Genomic DNA, 13,355 nt, shown 5'->3' with positions numbered 1-13,355 from the left:
TTAATTTGGGCCATTTTGCTGTTCTTCAACAGTGACTGTGAGGGTCTAGGGCAAGGGAAGAAGAAGGAAAGTGTGTCTGATACTCCCCCCAGTACTATCCCGGCCTGCAGCTATTTTTGGCTCAAGGACCCCCAACTCAGTGTAGGTCCCGTGCACCCCGCGCCTGGCTGCACAACGACGCCAGAGGCACCCGTTAGGGCTTTGGGTCTTGGATGCAATGCCCATTGCCAGGGACCCAGGCAGAGGCTGCTGTTACTTGAACATGAAGAGGCTATCTATCTCCCCCGTCAGCAGCTGCGGGTCTTACTGCTGGTGTGGTGTGTGCAGTACAAGTACCACCACAGACGTGCTTCGGAGGACAATCAGAGAAATCCGATGAGGGATCCAGGCTTCTTCAAAAAGAAATACGATCAGTAATTGCATTAGACAGAAGTATATGCTAGGGCACGCGCAAAAGCCCAGAGGGAAAACAGTGAGCTAAGAAGGGTCCTTCAGGCCCCTGGTCTTGCTTTAGCCCAAAGGCTTGGTGGTCTCTCTGTGGAGACCTGCTTGCAAAAGTCAGAAGTATTTCTCAGCCAGGTGTGGAACGGCCCTTTCTCCAGGCTTCAAGCACTGCCTCAGAGCATCCTTTCTTAAAGTTGTTTCATTTCCACCAAGAATAAATGAACCGTATTTTCTTTGACTTGAGGTGGGGAGGAAGCCGGCTGATTTTCAAGTCAAGATGTTGACTTGATTTTGGTAAGGGCAGAAGTCAGCAGTATGGGCTGGGACACCCCGACCGGTTGAAGTGGCCGTGCTGCTGGCTGGGAGGGCGCACGCTCCCCCCATTACTGCACACAAAACCCGCACCCAGCCCATGACGCACTGCATCGCTCGAGGCAAGGCTGCTGAGATGCGGCAGAGATACCCCTGAGGCGGGCTCCTCTCGCCCCGGGAGAGGGACCACCACCGCTCCCGAGGGGGCAGGAGGCAGCAGGGCTGCAGGAGCTGCCAGGCCACAGCCCAAGAGAAACAACATCATCCAGCTAAGCCAACAGCGCGTGCCTTCACCTTTATTACAACCAGGAGCTCCCCTTACATTTAAGCCATTTGTGGGCCAAAGGGAAAATTTCCAATATTCTTCAGATAATGGGACCAGCCCCACAAGTTTTCCATGCAGAAGTCCAAGTCCCGTGCCAGGCGCTTTATGAGCAGGTAGGTGCCACACAGTCCTGCTGCCCCCATGACAAAGAGCCCTTGATTGATTATCTGCAAGTGCAAAGAGAAACCCTGGCATCGTCAGAGGTTTGTTCCTACCCTGTGGCACCAAGTGAAGTCTTCACAGTTCCACCCGCCTGGCAGTATCCCACCACCAAAGCTCCCCCCCTGCAGCTGAGCAGTGCTGGTGTGCAGGATGCTCACGAGGCTCACAGCATGGGGAGGACAGGCACCACCACTGACCAACCTTTTTCTGCCATTTCCAGCGCTGAAGTGCCTCATGGTAGCGAATCCTGGTGAAGGTCACCTAGGAGGGTTGCAGGAGCACGTCACCACCTCAAAGCCAGCCAGGAGGGGCTCGTGGCGGCTCAGGCAGCGGGGACCGAGGTGCTGGCCTTACCATGGTGTACAGCGGGACGATGGTGGAAGGCATGAGGGTGTGGAGGAAGTTGTCTACGTGCTTCCGGAAAATGAACCACGTTGAATTCACGTGCTCACGCATCTGCGACAGAGCAACCATCACGCCTTTGCAGGGCGTCTTGGCAGAACCCCCTGCGTTTTGCTAGCTCTCCCGCTGCCTGTTCTGGGGATCAGCGCAGGGAGCAGAGCCTCCCCAACCCCAGCGGCATTCCCAAGGAGCTCTTAGACTAAAGTCTGCCGGGGTGAGAGCCCGACCAGAGTCTTGCCAGAGCCCCTGCCCGCTGTGTGCGTCCTAACAGGGTGCCGCTGTGTGCACGGCCCACGGGACCACACGTCCGTGTGCAGCTCGCCTACCTCTATGTAGTTGTACATGGCTAAATCCGAGATCGCGTGGTCATCTGGCACCCTCAGCCTGGAGAACTCAGGGAGGCAGGCACCTGGGAGAAGAAAGTGGCAGCTCACGGGCAGCTCCCCAGCAAGGTATCCAGCTGCCTTCAGCTGCAGAGGGATGCTCCTCTGCTTTCGCTCCTCTCTGGCCAGCTCACTCACCGAGGTCATTGTGGAACTGGTCCATTAATTCATCAAAGACCAGACAATCCTCAAAACCCTGGGAGGAAAATTAGGGGGTAAATAGGCAGAAGGAACCACGTGTTCATGAGAAGCGCCCTCACGGATGCTTAGCTGGTGTAGCTGTTCGTGCGCGCGGGGTCCCGCTGGCCACCGCTTCAGAGCAGGAGTCCTACTCCAGGCCACTCTGCCAGGGGTCTTGCAGAGAAATCCAGGGGGTTGCCTTTCCCGGCAGCCCTGTTGGACCTCCTTCCCACCGTCCTTCCCCCTTCCCACGAAGTCCTCTGCCCCATGGGAAGGCAGCACCACTGCCCCGTCCCCTCTCCTCCCCGGAGGACAGCCGGGTCCTAGTGAGCAGCCAGGTGCCTGAGGGGAGTTCAACACCTGCCAATGCAGAGGACATCAGACTGTGGGACGGGCCAGCCCGTGAACTCCACGGAGCTACGCTCTAAAACCAGGCATTTCTGGGTGAAAAGAGTGGGGACCCAACTGACACGGCCCAGGGCCAGCCATGAACTTACTGCATTCATGCCCTGTCCATAGAAGGGCACAACGGCATGCGCGGCGTCTCCCATCAGCACGCATCGGGAAGCAAGGTGGTAGGAAGAGCACTTCACAGATATCATGGCCTGGGCTGGCAGCAAAAAGTAATCGTGCTTCAGCTCCCGCCTTCAGGCAAAACAACAGATACTTCACTTGTGGGACCACAAGAGACTAGAAGAGCAAGTCATGCCACGTTCAAGCTCAGCAAGCCAGGGCCACGGGCAGTCTCAGCGTTGGGATGCAAAACCCAAGCCTATTCACTAGGCTATTTGCGCTGGGAAAAATGTGGAAGCCAGAAAACCTATTATTTCATTAACTTCCCCCTACGGACCAAATATTTTGTCTGCAGGTTTTAATCTCTGCACACAACCTGACCGTGAGTAAGAGTGTCATCAACATCTCAGTCCTCTTACCATGAGCAGTGGTGGATGTCGGTCACTGTAGGAAGAATATACCACAGGATATCTGAGTGTCTAAGTTTATATGAAGTCCTGTGATAACAGCCTCCTTAAGAGGAAAGGAAACTGCCTAACACAGCTGAGACCCTTCCTATCAGCCAAAAAAAGCCCGTAACAGATAACTATGTTGCAAAGCAGAAGCATTAATAGCGTGGGTGGGAGCTCCCACCGGCTGAGGGGCTTCCCTCTTTGCAGGAAAATGAGGACACACTGAACAGAGCCACGGCCATCAGGACACGTGTGGGAAAGGCTGGCTCCGGTCCCCACTGCCACCAGGGCCCCCAGGCGGAGTGGGATGCTCCGGCTCCGTGCTGCTGCCCTTGTGCCGTTTGCCCAGCAGCGAGAGGGTCCCCACTGCCCCGGGAGCAGCACGCTGCTGGGAACTGCCTGCTCTTGTGTCTCACAGCCCTGATATTTGTTTTAGCCATACAATCAATACGTGCCAGACTTTGTTTAGTCAGCACAGTGGTTTGGGTTTTTTTGCCAAGCCCAGCTTTTCTCAGTCTGTTAGCTAAAATCTCAACATTTGCGCAAGCCAGCTATCTGAACAGCGGGACTACCTTCGCGCTCCTGGTTTCGGCGTGCAACCCTTACCTTCACTCTAAGCGGAGTCACTTTGCTCACCCACCTCTAACGTCAAAACCCCACAGCTAATCCATCCCTTGAGTTCAAAACCTTTAACAGCAATACGAAAGCAGCGGGAGGTGATCTGCTCTTTGCTCCCGCAACAGCAGGGCCTGGGCTGTGCCTCCAAGGGACAGTGCTTCAGTGCAGCTCCATCAGAAACCGCCGTGGGATGGGGCTGCGTCCCGCTGCTGAGCCTCCTATTCCAGCGTGGACGCAATGAGGACCTCGGTCTGTTTGCTCCCCCTCCTTCAGACCTACAGGCCATGGGGGTCCACCCCAACAATGCTCACAACCCCTTGGCCCGCCAGCTTCAGCGGAGTCTCCATCACCAGGACCCCGAGGCTGGGTGGGGATGCATCCCCTAGCTTCACGGCACTGTGTTGATGACCGAGAAGGGGAGACGGGAACACTTACTCTCCGATGAGGGGGATGGCATCTGGGAAGTAGGTCTGGAAAAAACGCAGCACTTGCTCGCCCGTTGTGAGCTTCTCAAATTCCTCAAAGGGCATGAAGAGCGTGCAGGTGAAGGACTTGTCCTGCCAGCCGGGAAGGAAGGTCAGAAAGGAGCCCAGAGGCCATAGAGAGCACCTGGCACCTGGAGCAGCAGCTCAGTGTCCAGCCTGTCACCCCGCAATCGCAGCGGCCTGCCTGCGCAGCGGGGACGAGCGCCCAGCCACCCCGTTTCCCATGGTGGGCTTGCACACGCTGGGGGCAGGCAGGGGGGAGGCAGAAACGGGCAGCGTGTGATCTGCCAGCACGGGCCTGGCACGCTGCCCTGGTACTCCCGTATCTAGTTTATAACATCCAGCTGCAGAGAGCTGTTTTTTGGGGAGTGGTGGGCTCAGATGCGTGGGCAGAGAGAGATGCCACAGGTACCTGCTCAGCGCTGTGAGGCAGGGCCGGCTCTGGGGGTCCTGTCCTGCAACCCCCCCAGGCTTTGGGACGCCTGGCACAGGCTGGGGGTCCCTCCTGGCACCTTGTTGGCCCTCCCAACCCCTACCATGTGCCTGCCACCACAGTCAGTTCATCCCCACAAGCTCCATCCCGTGCCCCAAGGGAGGGTGGCCGTGGGTTATCACCATGTTGGGCAGTGCGATCATCATGAAGGTGTTTCTCGGCCAGATATGGAGGTAGTTTGGTTCCATGGCAAACTGAAAGAGAAGGAAAATCGCCTTGTGTCCCTGACCTGCCCTGCTTAGCTTCCCCAGCCCAGCCTCTGGTTCCCCTCCACACCAGCATGCCAGTTCCCATCCTTTGTACCATGAGAAGACACAATGACCACAGGGCCCCTTTCTGGTACCTGATACTTCAGGCAGACACAAAGCAAGGGCAAGACGAAAGGGTAGGAAAGATGGGCAAAATTCTGCTGGTTTGCAATCGCTGATGTCCTCACAGACACGTTCCCGTATCCCCAGGACCTCTCAGAGCTAGAGTTAACCCCGCTGCTCTGGGGCAGGCTCTCTAGGATTTTTGCAGCCAGGTACCAAGACATTGGCCTCACCACTGGAAGAGGAAGAGATGCCTGCCTTCTCCTAGGAAAGTTTTAATTCCTTAGCTGAGCCCCAGGTGAGAAATTAGTTTCTCTAGAGCTGCTGTAGCAGAGCCACCACGAGAGGGGAGCAGCGTGTCCCACCTGCAAAGGTGGGAGCAGCCCCCGGGACAGGCACACTTACGTCTCCATCCTTGGGAGGGATGGTCAGCTCCATATAGCCGTGAGGAATGTACTCGTGACTGTAGTTAAAGCGCGTTTGCCTCATGAACTGCTTTCTGACTGTTGAGAAGGCTCCATCGCATCCCACGATGAGATCATAGGTGACTTCCAAGGGCCGCTGGTCAGATCTGAAAGCAAGAGAGTCCCTTGGATCAATCCTACCATAACTCCAGGCCAGCTCAGCACCACTGGGCACAGCAGATCTGCCTTTTGCAAAATGCCGGGGTCGCCTCCAGTGTTATTAATCTCCTAGGGTGAGGGAAGATTGGCTTTCACTGACTGGAAAGCTCAGCGTTAGGATAAATAATTATCCTGTAGGTTATCAAAAGCATAACTCTGCCAGATCTACCCAACAGGCACTGTTGGGATGCTGCTGCTATTTCATAGAGCGTGCATCCCCAGGTGGACCGGGGGCCTGACCAGAACTTAACACAGCTATGAAACAAGGTTGTTAGTTACCCTCCCTGATGAGCAATCTGTCCCTGAAAACCAGCGCTATGGAGGCTGACACGTTTATTCCCTGCACAGGTTGGCAAGCGTGTGCCTAGCCTACTGCCAGGCGGCTGGGGGGTTAGCGAGTTGCTTAAATTTTTTTCAGCCTCCCCATGAACCCTGCTTTGATGTCTCTCCTTTCCAAAGCTGACACCGAGTTTTCCCCGCTCAGTAATAACACGCTAGTTTCAAACTGAGATTGCTCAATTGTTTGAGGTTTTATGAATGATTAAGCACAAACCAACTGAACACAGCACTTGATCCCAGGCTTGCGCAGGGATTACCTTTTTATGGTTAACGTCCCCAACTCTGCGTTGCACCCCACGAGCTTGTGTCCAAAGTACAGTTTAGTGTTGGAGTACTTCTCAGCAGCTGTGAAAAGAAAAGACAACTAAATGTAGAGGCTCGTACCGTGACCCCAAAAATATTTCCACGGGAGCCCTAAATAATAGGGACGTTTGCCATTACAGCAAATTAAGATTGCTGTGTTGAGTGATGGCCGGCGGGCAGGGCACACTAGGACTGCGTTTGGTCAACTTCGGTGAAAACTATTTAAAAAGTGCAAGGAATCCTGCAAAGATTTCTTTCTTCCCCGCAAAGACATGAGTCATTGACCTGTTTCCACTATCACCACATTGTATTTCAGGATGGGATGAGGTGGCTGTAGTCAGTGGGAAATTTGGGGAAATTTGGCCTGGCCTGATTACATACTTTGCCACAGTGCTCCAATTTCTATTTGTCTCTGTATAATCAGGGGTTGCGGAAAATGCCACGAACTGCGGCAAGGCTGAGGAGGTATCTCCTGCTTTGGCTGGTGAAGTTCTGGGAGCAGACGCCGGTGCCAGGAGCCGGGGAGCGGAGGCAGCTCCCACTCAAGGGCGAATGTGGGAGGGCTGCATGCGCAGAAAGGCCTCGCGGGGACTTGTTTGAATATCCTTTTGTGTCAGACAAGCAGCAGGGAAACAGCACAGATTTTCTTCTTAAAAACACAGCTAGTTCACGTCTGCACTTTCTGAGAGCCAGGTTATGCAGAACTCACGGGCAAAGAGAGCCTGGGGCCCGAAGTCTCCCGTTCACGGGGCAAACCCTAAATCCTCGGTGAACAGGGTGTAAAAGTGTTTGCAAACAGACCTACCCGTTAGCAGCTCCCTGTTTAAGTTTGCTCTGTCCACAGAGAGAATGTACTGCAAGGCAAACAAACACGGGGTTCAGAAGGCATTGCTGAAGGATGCTCAGCACGGCCAGACGAGAAACGCCACCCTCTCCAAACAGCTCCGCCGAAACCGGGGGGGGTCACGCAATCCCCTTCCCGCTCACAGCATCCTTTCTAAGAGCGTGAGCGCCAGGCTGTCCATCCCACAGAGCTACAAATGCTGTCAAAGACCCCCTCGTGCTCTGCGAAGCATCTCCGGAGCGGCAGCACGACATCAGTACCTGGTTCTTCTTCCCATAGAGGATAGAGTACTTCTTCCCTGAAGGTGTATGTATCCTCCTTGCCCGCATGGGAATGCCTTTGGACACAATCTGAAACGGAAGGGAACACGACCCAGCCTTCTGGCCAAAACTGAGTTGCCAAGGGGAGGGCACAAGTTACCAAGCGCCATCCCCCGCCACGCACCGCACTCCAGGCAGAATGGGATGCTCTCTGCTCATACGTGTTCGTGCGGTTATCCAAGTTACTGGGGAAAATTTTACAGGGCTGTCAATGCCGAGTCACTACACTTTACTGAGATTACTTACAAGCTCATTCTCATAAAAATCAGGGGGAAATTATTTTTGGATAGAAGGGACGTGAAAAGTCCCAGGGTACTGGACAGGGCAGGGGATGACAGCCAAATTACATCCTGGTGCTGGGATGCGAGCTGTTGAAGCCTGAGCTCCTCTGTAGGGAGCCAGGAGATCCCACCACTGCCAACAGCTGGATGTTAAACGGCAGCGAGCACCCTGCAGAGGAGTGCTGAGCTCTGAGCCGAGCGTGCTGTGCAGAAGTCGGTGTGCACGGATTTCAGGGGTCAGCCCGAAGCTCAAGGTTTTGTGGGAAAACACCAATCTGGCCATGTCGATGGGGAAACCAGCCCCCTTTATCACATCCTGCTGGTACTCCAGCTCTTTTGGGAGTCCACCTACTCCTGCCCCGTTCGCCCTCACCCTCCAGGAGGGAGGAGAGCACGGCGGGGAGGTAAACACTGGAAGGTGTTGTCTAGTGTTGGTCTCCCGGGGAAGCACCCTCTGCCACGAGCAGAGCCCGGCTGCCCGGGGTTGGGTGCTGCCCCCAGACTGGGGGAGACCCCCATTGGCAGCTGTGCCGCGAAGCAGTGGAAAGCCAGGCTGCGGGCATGCAGGGGGAGAGGTCTACCTCCACCCTCACGAAAGCAGAGCTACCTCTGCGGTGGCCCCTGCGTGCCTGGGGAGCGGAAGAGAGCCTGTCCATCACCAGCTGAAGTCAACAGCGTTTTAACCACAGAGACCCCACCACCGAGAGAAGCTGCCAGGGTACCTGCTCTTCCATCCCCACGGCTCGGAGGGCTTGGCGTCCTCTGTGGGACAGGGCCAAGTTAATGCTTCTGCCACGGGTAAAGCTGGCCACCCGGATATCTGCGTGGAAAGAGCAGTTGGTTATGGAGACACCGATACCACAGCCTGGTGCGGGCGGCATCTCCCAAAATCCCCGCAGCGACAGCAGGCAGGGCAGTGGGGAGTCCCCGTCCCCCCGCTCTGTGTGCAGAGAGAGCAGGTATCAGAAGGCACGTTCAGCTGTGGGGAAGGCAGCTGAGCAGCTTCGAGGGCCGCTTTCTCCGTGCCACCTCTAGCCTGGAAGAAGCAGCTGCAGCCAAGTGCTGCAAAGGGAACGCCGGATCCTGACAGCTCCCCACAGCGCCGGAGGGCACGTTATCACTAAGAGCCGTTTCGCCTCTAAGCGGAGGGAGCCGAGCGATGAATGCCTGGCAGCTTCTGCTGAGACCCACAGACTGACACTTTTCAGGACGCTGGCAGGTCACCTTCTCCATTGCTGTTCAGATGGAAACGTCTCGGCGCTGGCTTGTTCCTTCTCAGCACTGGCCTGTTCCTCCTCCAAACGGCCTCACTCAGGCTTCCCGGGTTGTCCGGCCAGCGCGTGTGGCAGAGCCTCATCCCAATAGCTTTCAGGGTTGCATCTCAGCACGAGCAAAGGGCCAAAAACTGGAGTAGAGCGGTAAAATCCATCCAACTCAGAAGGCAGGTAAGAGCAACCAGAGGCTTTTTGAACCTGTGAAACTTCTAGCGTATACAACATCCAGCAAAGAGTTTAACAGCTAAACCACAGTGAAAAGCCATTTGCTCTTGCTCTGAGCCTGCAGCCTGCTGGCATTGCTTGGGGCTGGCCGCTGTGACCCCCAGTTTCTGCAGCGGGAACCCAGAGCTGTGCACATGACTCGGGACGGGCGCAGCCGGGAGCTGTGCAGCAGAACCACCCGTCCCAACGTCTGCCCGAGCGGGACCAGTTACCACAGAGACCACGTGTCAGACGGGGCTTCTCCTTCCCTTCACTGCACATTCGAGTTGAGTTTCACCTCCCACGGTGTCATTCTCATCTCCCGCTTGGCTTGCCCTCTCTGCCCAGGTTTTATTTGTCTGTCAGCTGACAGACACTGAAGGCGAACAATTTCTCTCCTTTTCAGCCAGCACCTGGGCTCCGAATCATCATTTCTCTGTTGCGGTGCCTTGCAGAGCTGGAGGCTTCCTGAAAGCACTCCATCTCTCCTTCTGCCCCTCTCGCCACCAGCCCTCCTCACCACCCATGGCAGTGGTTACAAGTCAAGTCGACGCTTTTAACCTTAACAGAGATGCTGCAGCATTAACAACAGCCGTTGCTTCCAAACTTCTGACCCAGCTTGGTTCAACAGCACCGCGCTATAATTCTTCATGCAGAGACCAATTTTCGAAGGTGAGGATTTGAATCAATATTTAAGCCACGACCATAAAAAAGGGCATCATTTTAGTAGCTGAAGGGTGGGTTCCCTCCACACAAGACAACGTATTTCAAATAAATGCTCCTCCCCACCACAGGAGCTAAAGGGAAGAGTGAAAAGTATATCCCCAAAGTGCCATGCTTTCAGATTTCATTTTCTTTCTGCAGTTTCAGTGAGCTCACACAGTTCCTCTTTTGCTTCTTCAAGAACTGTTATCAGTAAAGGGACAGAAACATATTAATAAAGCAGTAATGATCAGGCTGAACTTACCTTCTCTGGCTTCATAAACGTCAACATGGAAACCTCGTCTAGCAAAGAAACAGGCATTTAACGCGCCCACCTACAAGAGAAGGATCAGGAATGGTGGATGAAGTGTTTCACTAGTAGCTATATCACAGATCACTACTGAGATGCATCAAGGGAAAGCAGCGGTCAGGGGATGCAGCTCAGCATTTACAAGAAGACCCTTTGATCAAGAACCTTAGAGGACTTCTTCCTGGAGAGGAGTCCTCTGGCACCCCTGATGTGCCTGCAGAGCCTCCAAGACAAAAGTCACCCATCAAAACTCATCGTATAAAGTCATACCAAGTTCAGGGCTTGTTTACATGCAGTGATTAATTGTAGCAGGGCTAACCCCTTCAGCCAGAGACAACAGGAGCTGGTACAGGCAAGCTCCTTGCTCCTCTCTGGACTGTATCTTCCTCGATAGAATTCAGGGCGCTGCAGCATTCCCTTGGGAACACAGCAGGGGAAGCTAGACCTGTGCAAAAGCAAGATGTTGCCTTAAAAAGGACAGCACACATATGTCCTGCTTGTTATTTAAATGGATGGCTGTCTTTTTCTTGTTTAATTTCCATCATTAATCGCTGACAGAACTACAGACTCTTATGCCATCACTCTTTTCCAGCAGCACAGGGACCAAGAAGCTAACGGCAAAAAAGTCAAAAGAGAGATTTAGGTGCTGCAATGCTCCGTGCTGTCCTTTAGAGTCAGACAACTCTGCAAGTAGCAATGGAGGAAAACCATTCCCAAACCAAAGTGGGCAGAGGAAGGCATTTCCTCTTAGCCTAGCGTTTACCAAGTCTCAGTCCTCGCAAAACATTTCACGTTAGTGACTTGGTTAAAGCCAGAAGCAGCCGAGGGGCAGGAGGATCTGGCAGCCCAAACGAGGTCTGTTACTCAGCGTACCTGGGCACCGTTGCTCCACCTCCCAAACCCCTTCCTCTGAGAAAAGGACTCTTGGTGGCGGGATTTTTTTGCACACGCCGTTCAAGGCAAGTGCCAACCGCAGGCACGCATTGCGTCTCTGGGATATCTCAGCAGCAAAGCTTTTACCTCAAGGGAAAGAGCCGTTCTCCTCCTACAAAGTCCTAGCTGCTCAAACGAGCCTCGCTGCCTCCCACAGTGGCAACTCAACCAACTCCTCCATAACAGCCCGTCATCTGAAGGAGGAATGATTTTAAGAAAAACATTCACCCCACATCCAAGCAATGCTTTTACAGCTCCGGCTCCCTGGCAAACGCAATCACACGGCAGCCAAATCGCGTTTCCTACCAGACCACCGCCGACAATGGCGACTCTTTTCCCCCGTGGGTCGCCGGGCTCCATCGCTGGGGCAGCCCCCAGGTCGCAGGTTCTTACTGCTGCGTCCTCGCTCCCTGTCCTGCTGTGCTGCCCTCGCTGGTGGGGAGGGGAAGGGGAAGGACGTGGGCGGCTGAGTCACGCCTGGGTTCTTCTCCCCTGCTTCATATTAAAGTTTAACTCCCGGCCCAGAGACTGTCGGTGAATCAGCCGGCCCGTGTGGCCAGCCGCACTGAGCCTTAGGTGAAGAGATATGAATGTGGCGTTATTCAGCCAGGCTTTATTAAAAGGCCTCTTTTGAAAGTCGTAAAGCAATTCTGCAGTCTTCAAGGACTCCTAATGGAACGCGCACAGAGCAGGAGGAGAACTTGCATCTGCTGGGCTTTTGCTGGTGCTTCACTGGGCTGCAACTGCAGAGGCACCAGTGGGACGATGCGGAGTAACTCCTGGAGCGTCACGGGCGGTCTCCTGAGGGTGGGACATGAACCACACTGCTTGCCCAGGGGCCTGATCCCATCTGCGAGGACACCTTTTGCCCGAGGAAGCTGTGTGTGGCTCAAGCGTTTTGGGGTGTGATGCTGAGCAGAGGGTCCGTGCCTAATCTGCAGAAGCTTTCCAGGACTTGGATGAGGCTGGGAGGAGACATCTCTGCGTGCACCATTTCACATGCCCGTCCTTGGGAGGAAGCGCTCCGCTGACCCAACAGTAAGCTTTTAAGAGAGAGGAGCCCATTACAGCCTACACACGGTAATTAAACAGCAGACAGTGAAAACGCATACGTTAACATAGAGTGACTACCGTTTATTGCTAAACCTGCAATGCACAGCCCAAACCAGCAGATTTGCCTCAAAGGAGCAAGACCAAATCCCTGCACAAGCACAACGCCGTTCTCCATTGCATGTCCTGGTTCCTGGCGCAGCAAGGGCCAGCTGCTCCCGAGGGGATGCAGCACCACGCCACGGTCCCAACCTGCAGTGCCATGCAAGGATAGGACATGCAGGATAGGATCGACAGGACCCACAAGCAGCCCCAGGCCCAAGCTTAAATGGGACTGCTGGCCTTCGGGAGGGCAGGGGTCCCAGGTGGGGCTGGTTGGCATTGTTGAAGGCTCTTAGCATCCGTGGGCCCTGGCACTGCGTCCGAACGAGTCGCCACTGAAGACCCTCCATCGGGTTTCTCTGATCTATGCAGCAGTGAATTGATCCACACTATCCGATTGACTCACACACACCCAGCAAAGAAAACAGAGCAGAGAGGACAAAGAGCAAGGTAAGTTTTACATAGTAAATAAATTATTCATTAATTGTTTTCAGAGCACAGACAGCACACCATTAGCTTCCAGCAGTGACAGTTATTATTGGGAAATATCGCTCACAGCACCCTTTGCGTACTTGTCCGGTAGGTTTTACAGATTACTCCACCACCCTGGCTTACCAATTTGATAGCAGCACTTTAAGGTACGCCGATTAATTCGTGGACTCCTGTGGATAACACACAGCATACAGTCGTGTAACTAAAGCTCGTCTCCTAATACTGCTTTCTGCACAAGCAGCCTCAGCCACGGTCTGTGTACCTGCTCCGGAGGCAGGAGGCACGGACACGCGGGGAAGCACCCGACCCGTCGGTGAGCAGCACTGTGTGGTACGGTAAATGGGCCATGCATTGAAGGTTTTTTCTTCCAAGGTGATACACACCAGCTTCTCGCTGCCAAACCTGTCTCCTTAGCTACTGACAATAGTTCTTGGCAAACCAGACTAAACTTTGCCCATCAGGGACTATCTATTCCCAGTGCAATATCTTTTCTTCTGG

At 54.4% G+C, this 13,355-nt stretch overlaps 1 protein-coding gene across 1 annotated transcript; it reads right to left on the bottom strand.

Moving 5' to 3' along the window:
- Positions 1–1,080: 1,080 nt before the first annotated feature.
- On the bottom strand, positions 1,081–11,573 carry KMO (kynurenine 3-monooxygenase). Its single transcript, XM_050900296.1, has 15 exons — positions 11,520–11,573; positions 10,236–10,305; positions 8,513–8,610; positions 7,450–7,539; positions 7,151–7,199; positions 6,300–6,387; positions 5,486–5,681; positions 4,892–4,963; positions 4,227–4,348; positions 2,706–2,853; positions 2,167–2,224; positions 1,972–2,054; positions 1,598–1,735; positions 1,445–1,504; positions 1,081–1,248 (listed from the first exon to the last, which is right to left on the bottom strand). Exons 1-15 carry the CDS (start codon positions 11,571–11,573, stop codon positions 1,081–1,083), a joined length of 1,494 nt encoding a protein of 497 aa, XP_050756253.1.
- Positions 11,574–13,355: the final 1,782 nt, after the last annotated feature.

This window comes from Gymnogyps californianus, chromosome 7 (genome assembly GCF_018139145.2).
Source record: "Gymnogyps californianus isolate 813 chromosome 7, ASM1813914v2, whole genome shotgun sequence".
Classification (NCBI taxonomy): Eukaryota; Metazoa; Chordata; class Aves; order Accipitriformes; family Cathartidae; genus Gymnogyps; species Gymnogyps californianus.
Note: the sequence above shows the minus strand (reverse complement) of the source record. Positions and strands in the feature narration are given on the sequence as shown.

Excerpts from the sequence above, each read along its gene's own strand:
- KMO (XM_050900296.1), bottom strand. The coding sequence starts at position 11,573 with ATGGAGCCCGGCGACCCACGGGGGAAAAGAGTCGCCATTGTCGGCGGT. Across the intron at positions 2,854-4,226 it reads GCCATCCCCCTCATCGGAGA|GCGGGAGCTGAAGCACGATT; the intron begins GTAAGTGTTCCC and ends TTTTGCCTGAAG. Across the intron at positions 1,736-1,971 it reads CCATGTACAACTACATAGAG|ACGCCCTGCAAAGGCGTGAT; the intron begins GTAGGCGAGCTG and ends GGTTCTGCCAAG.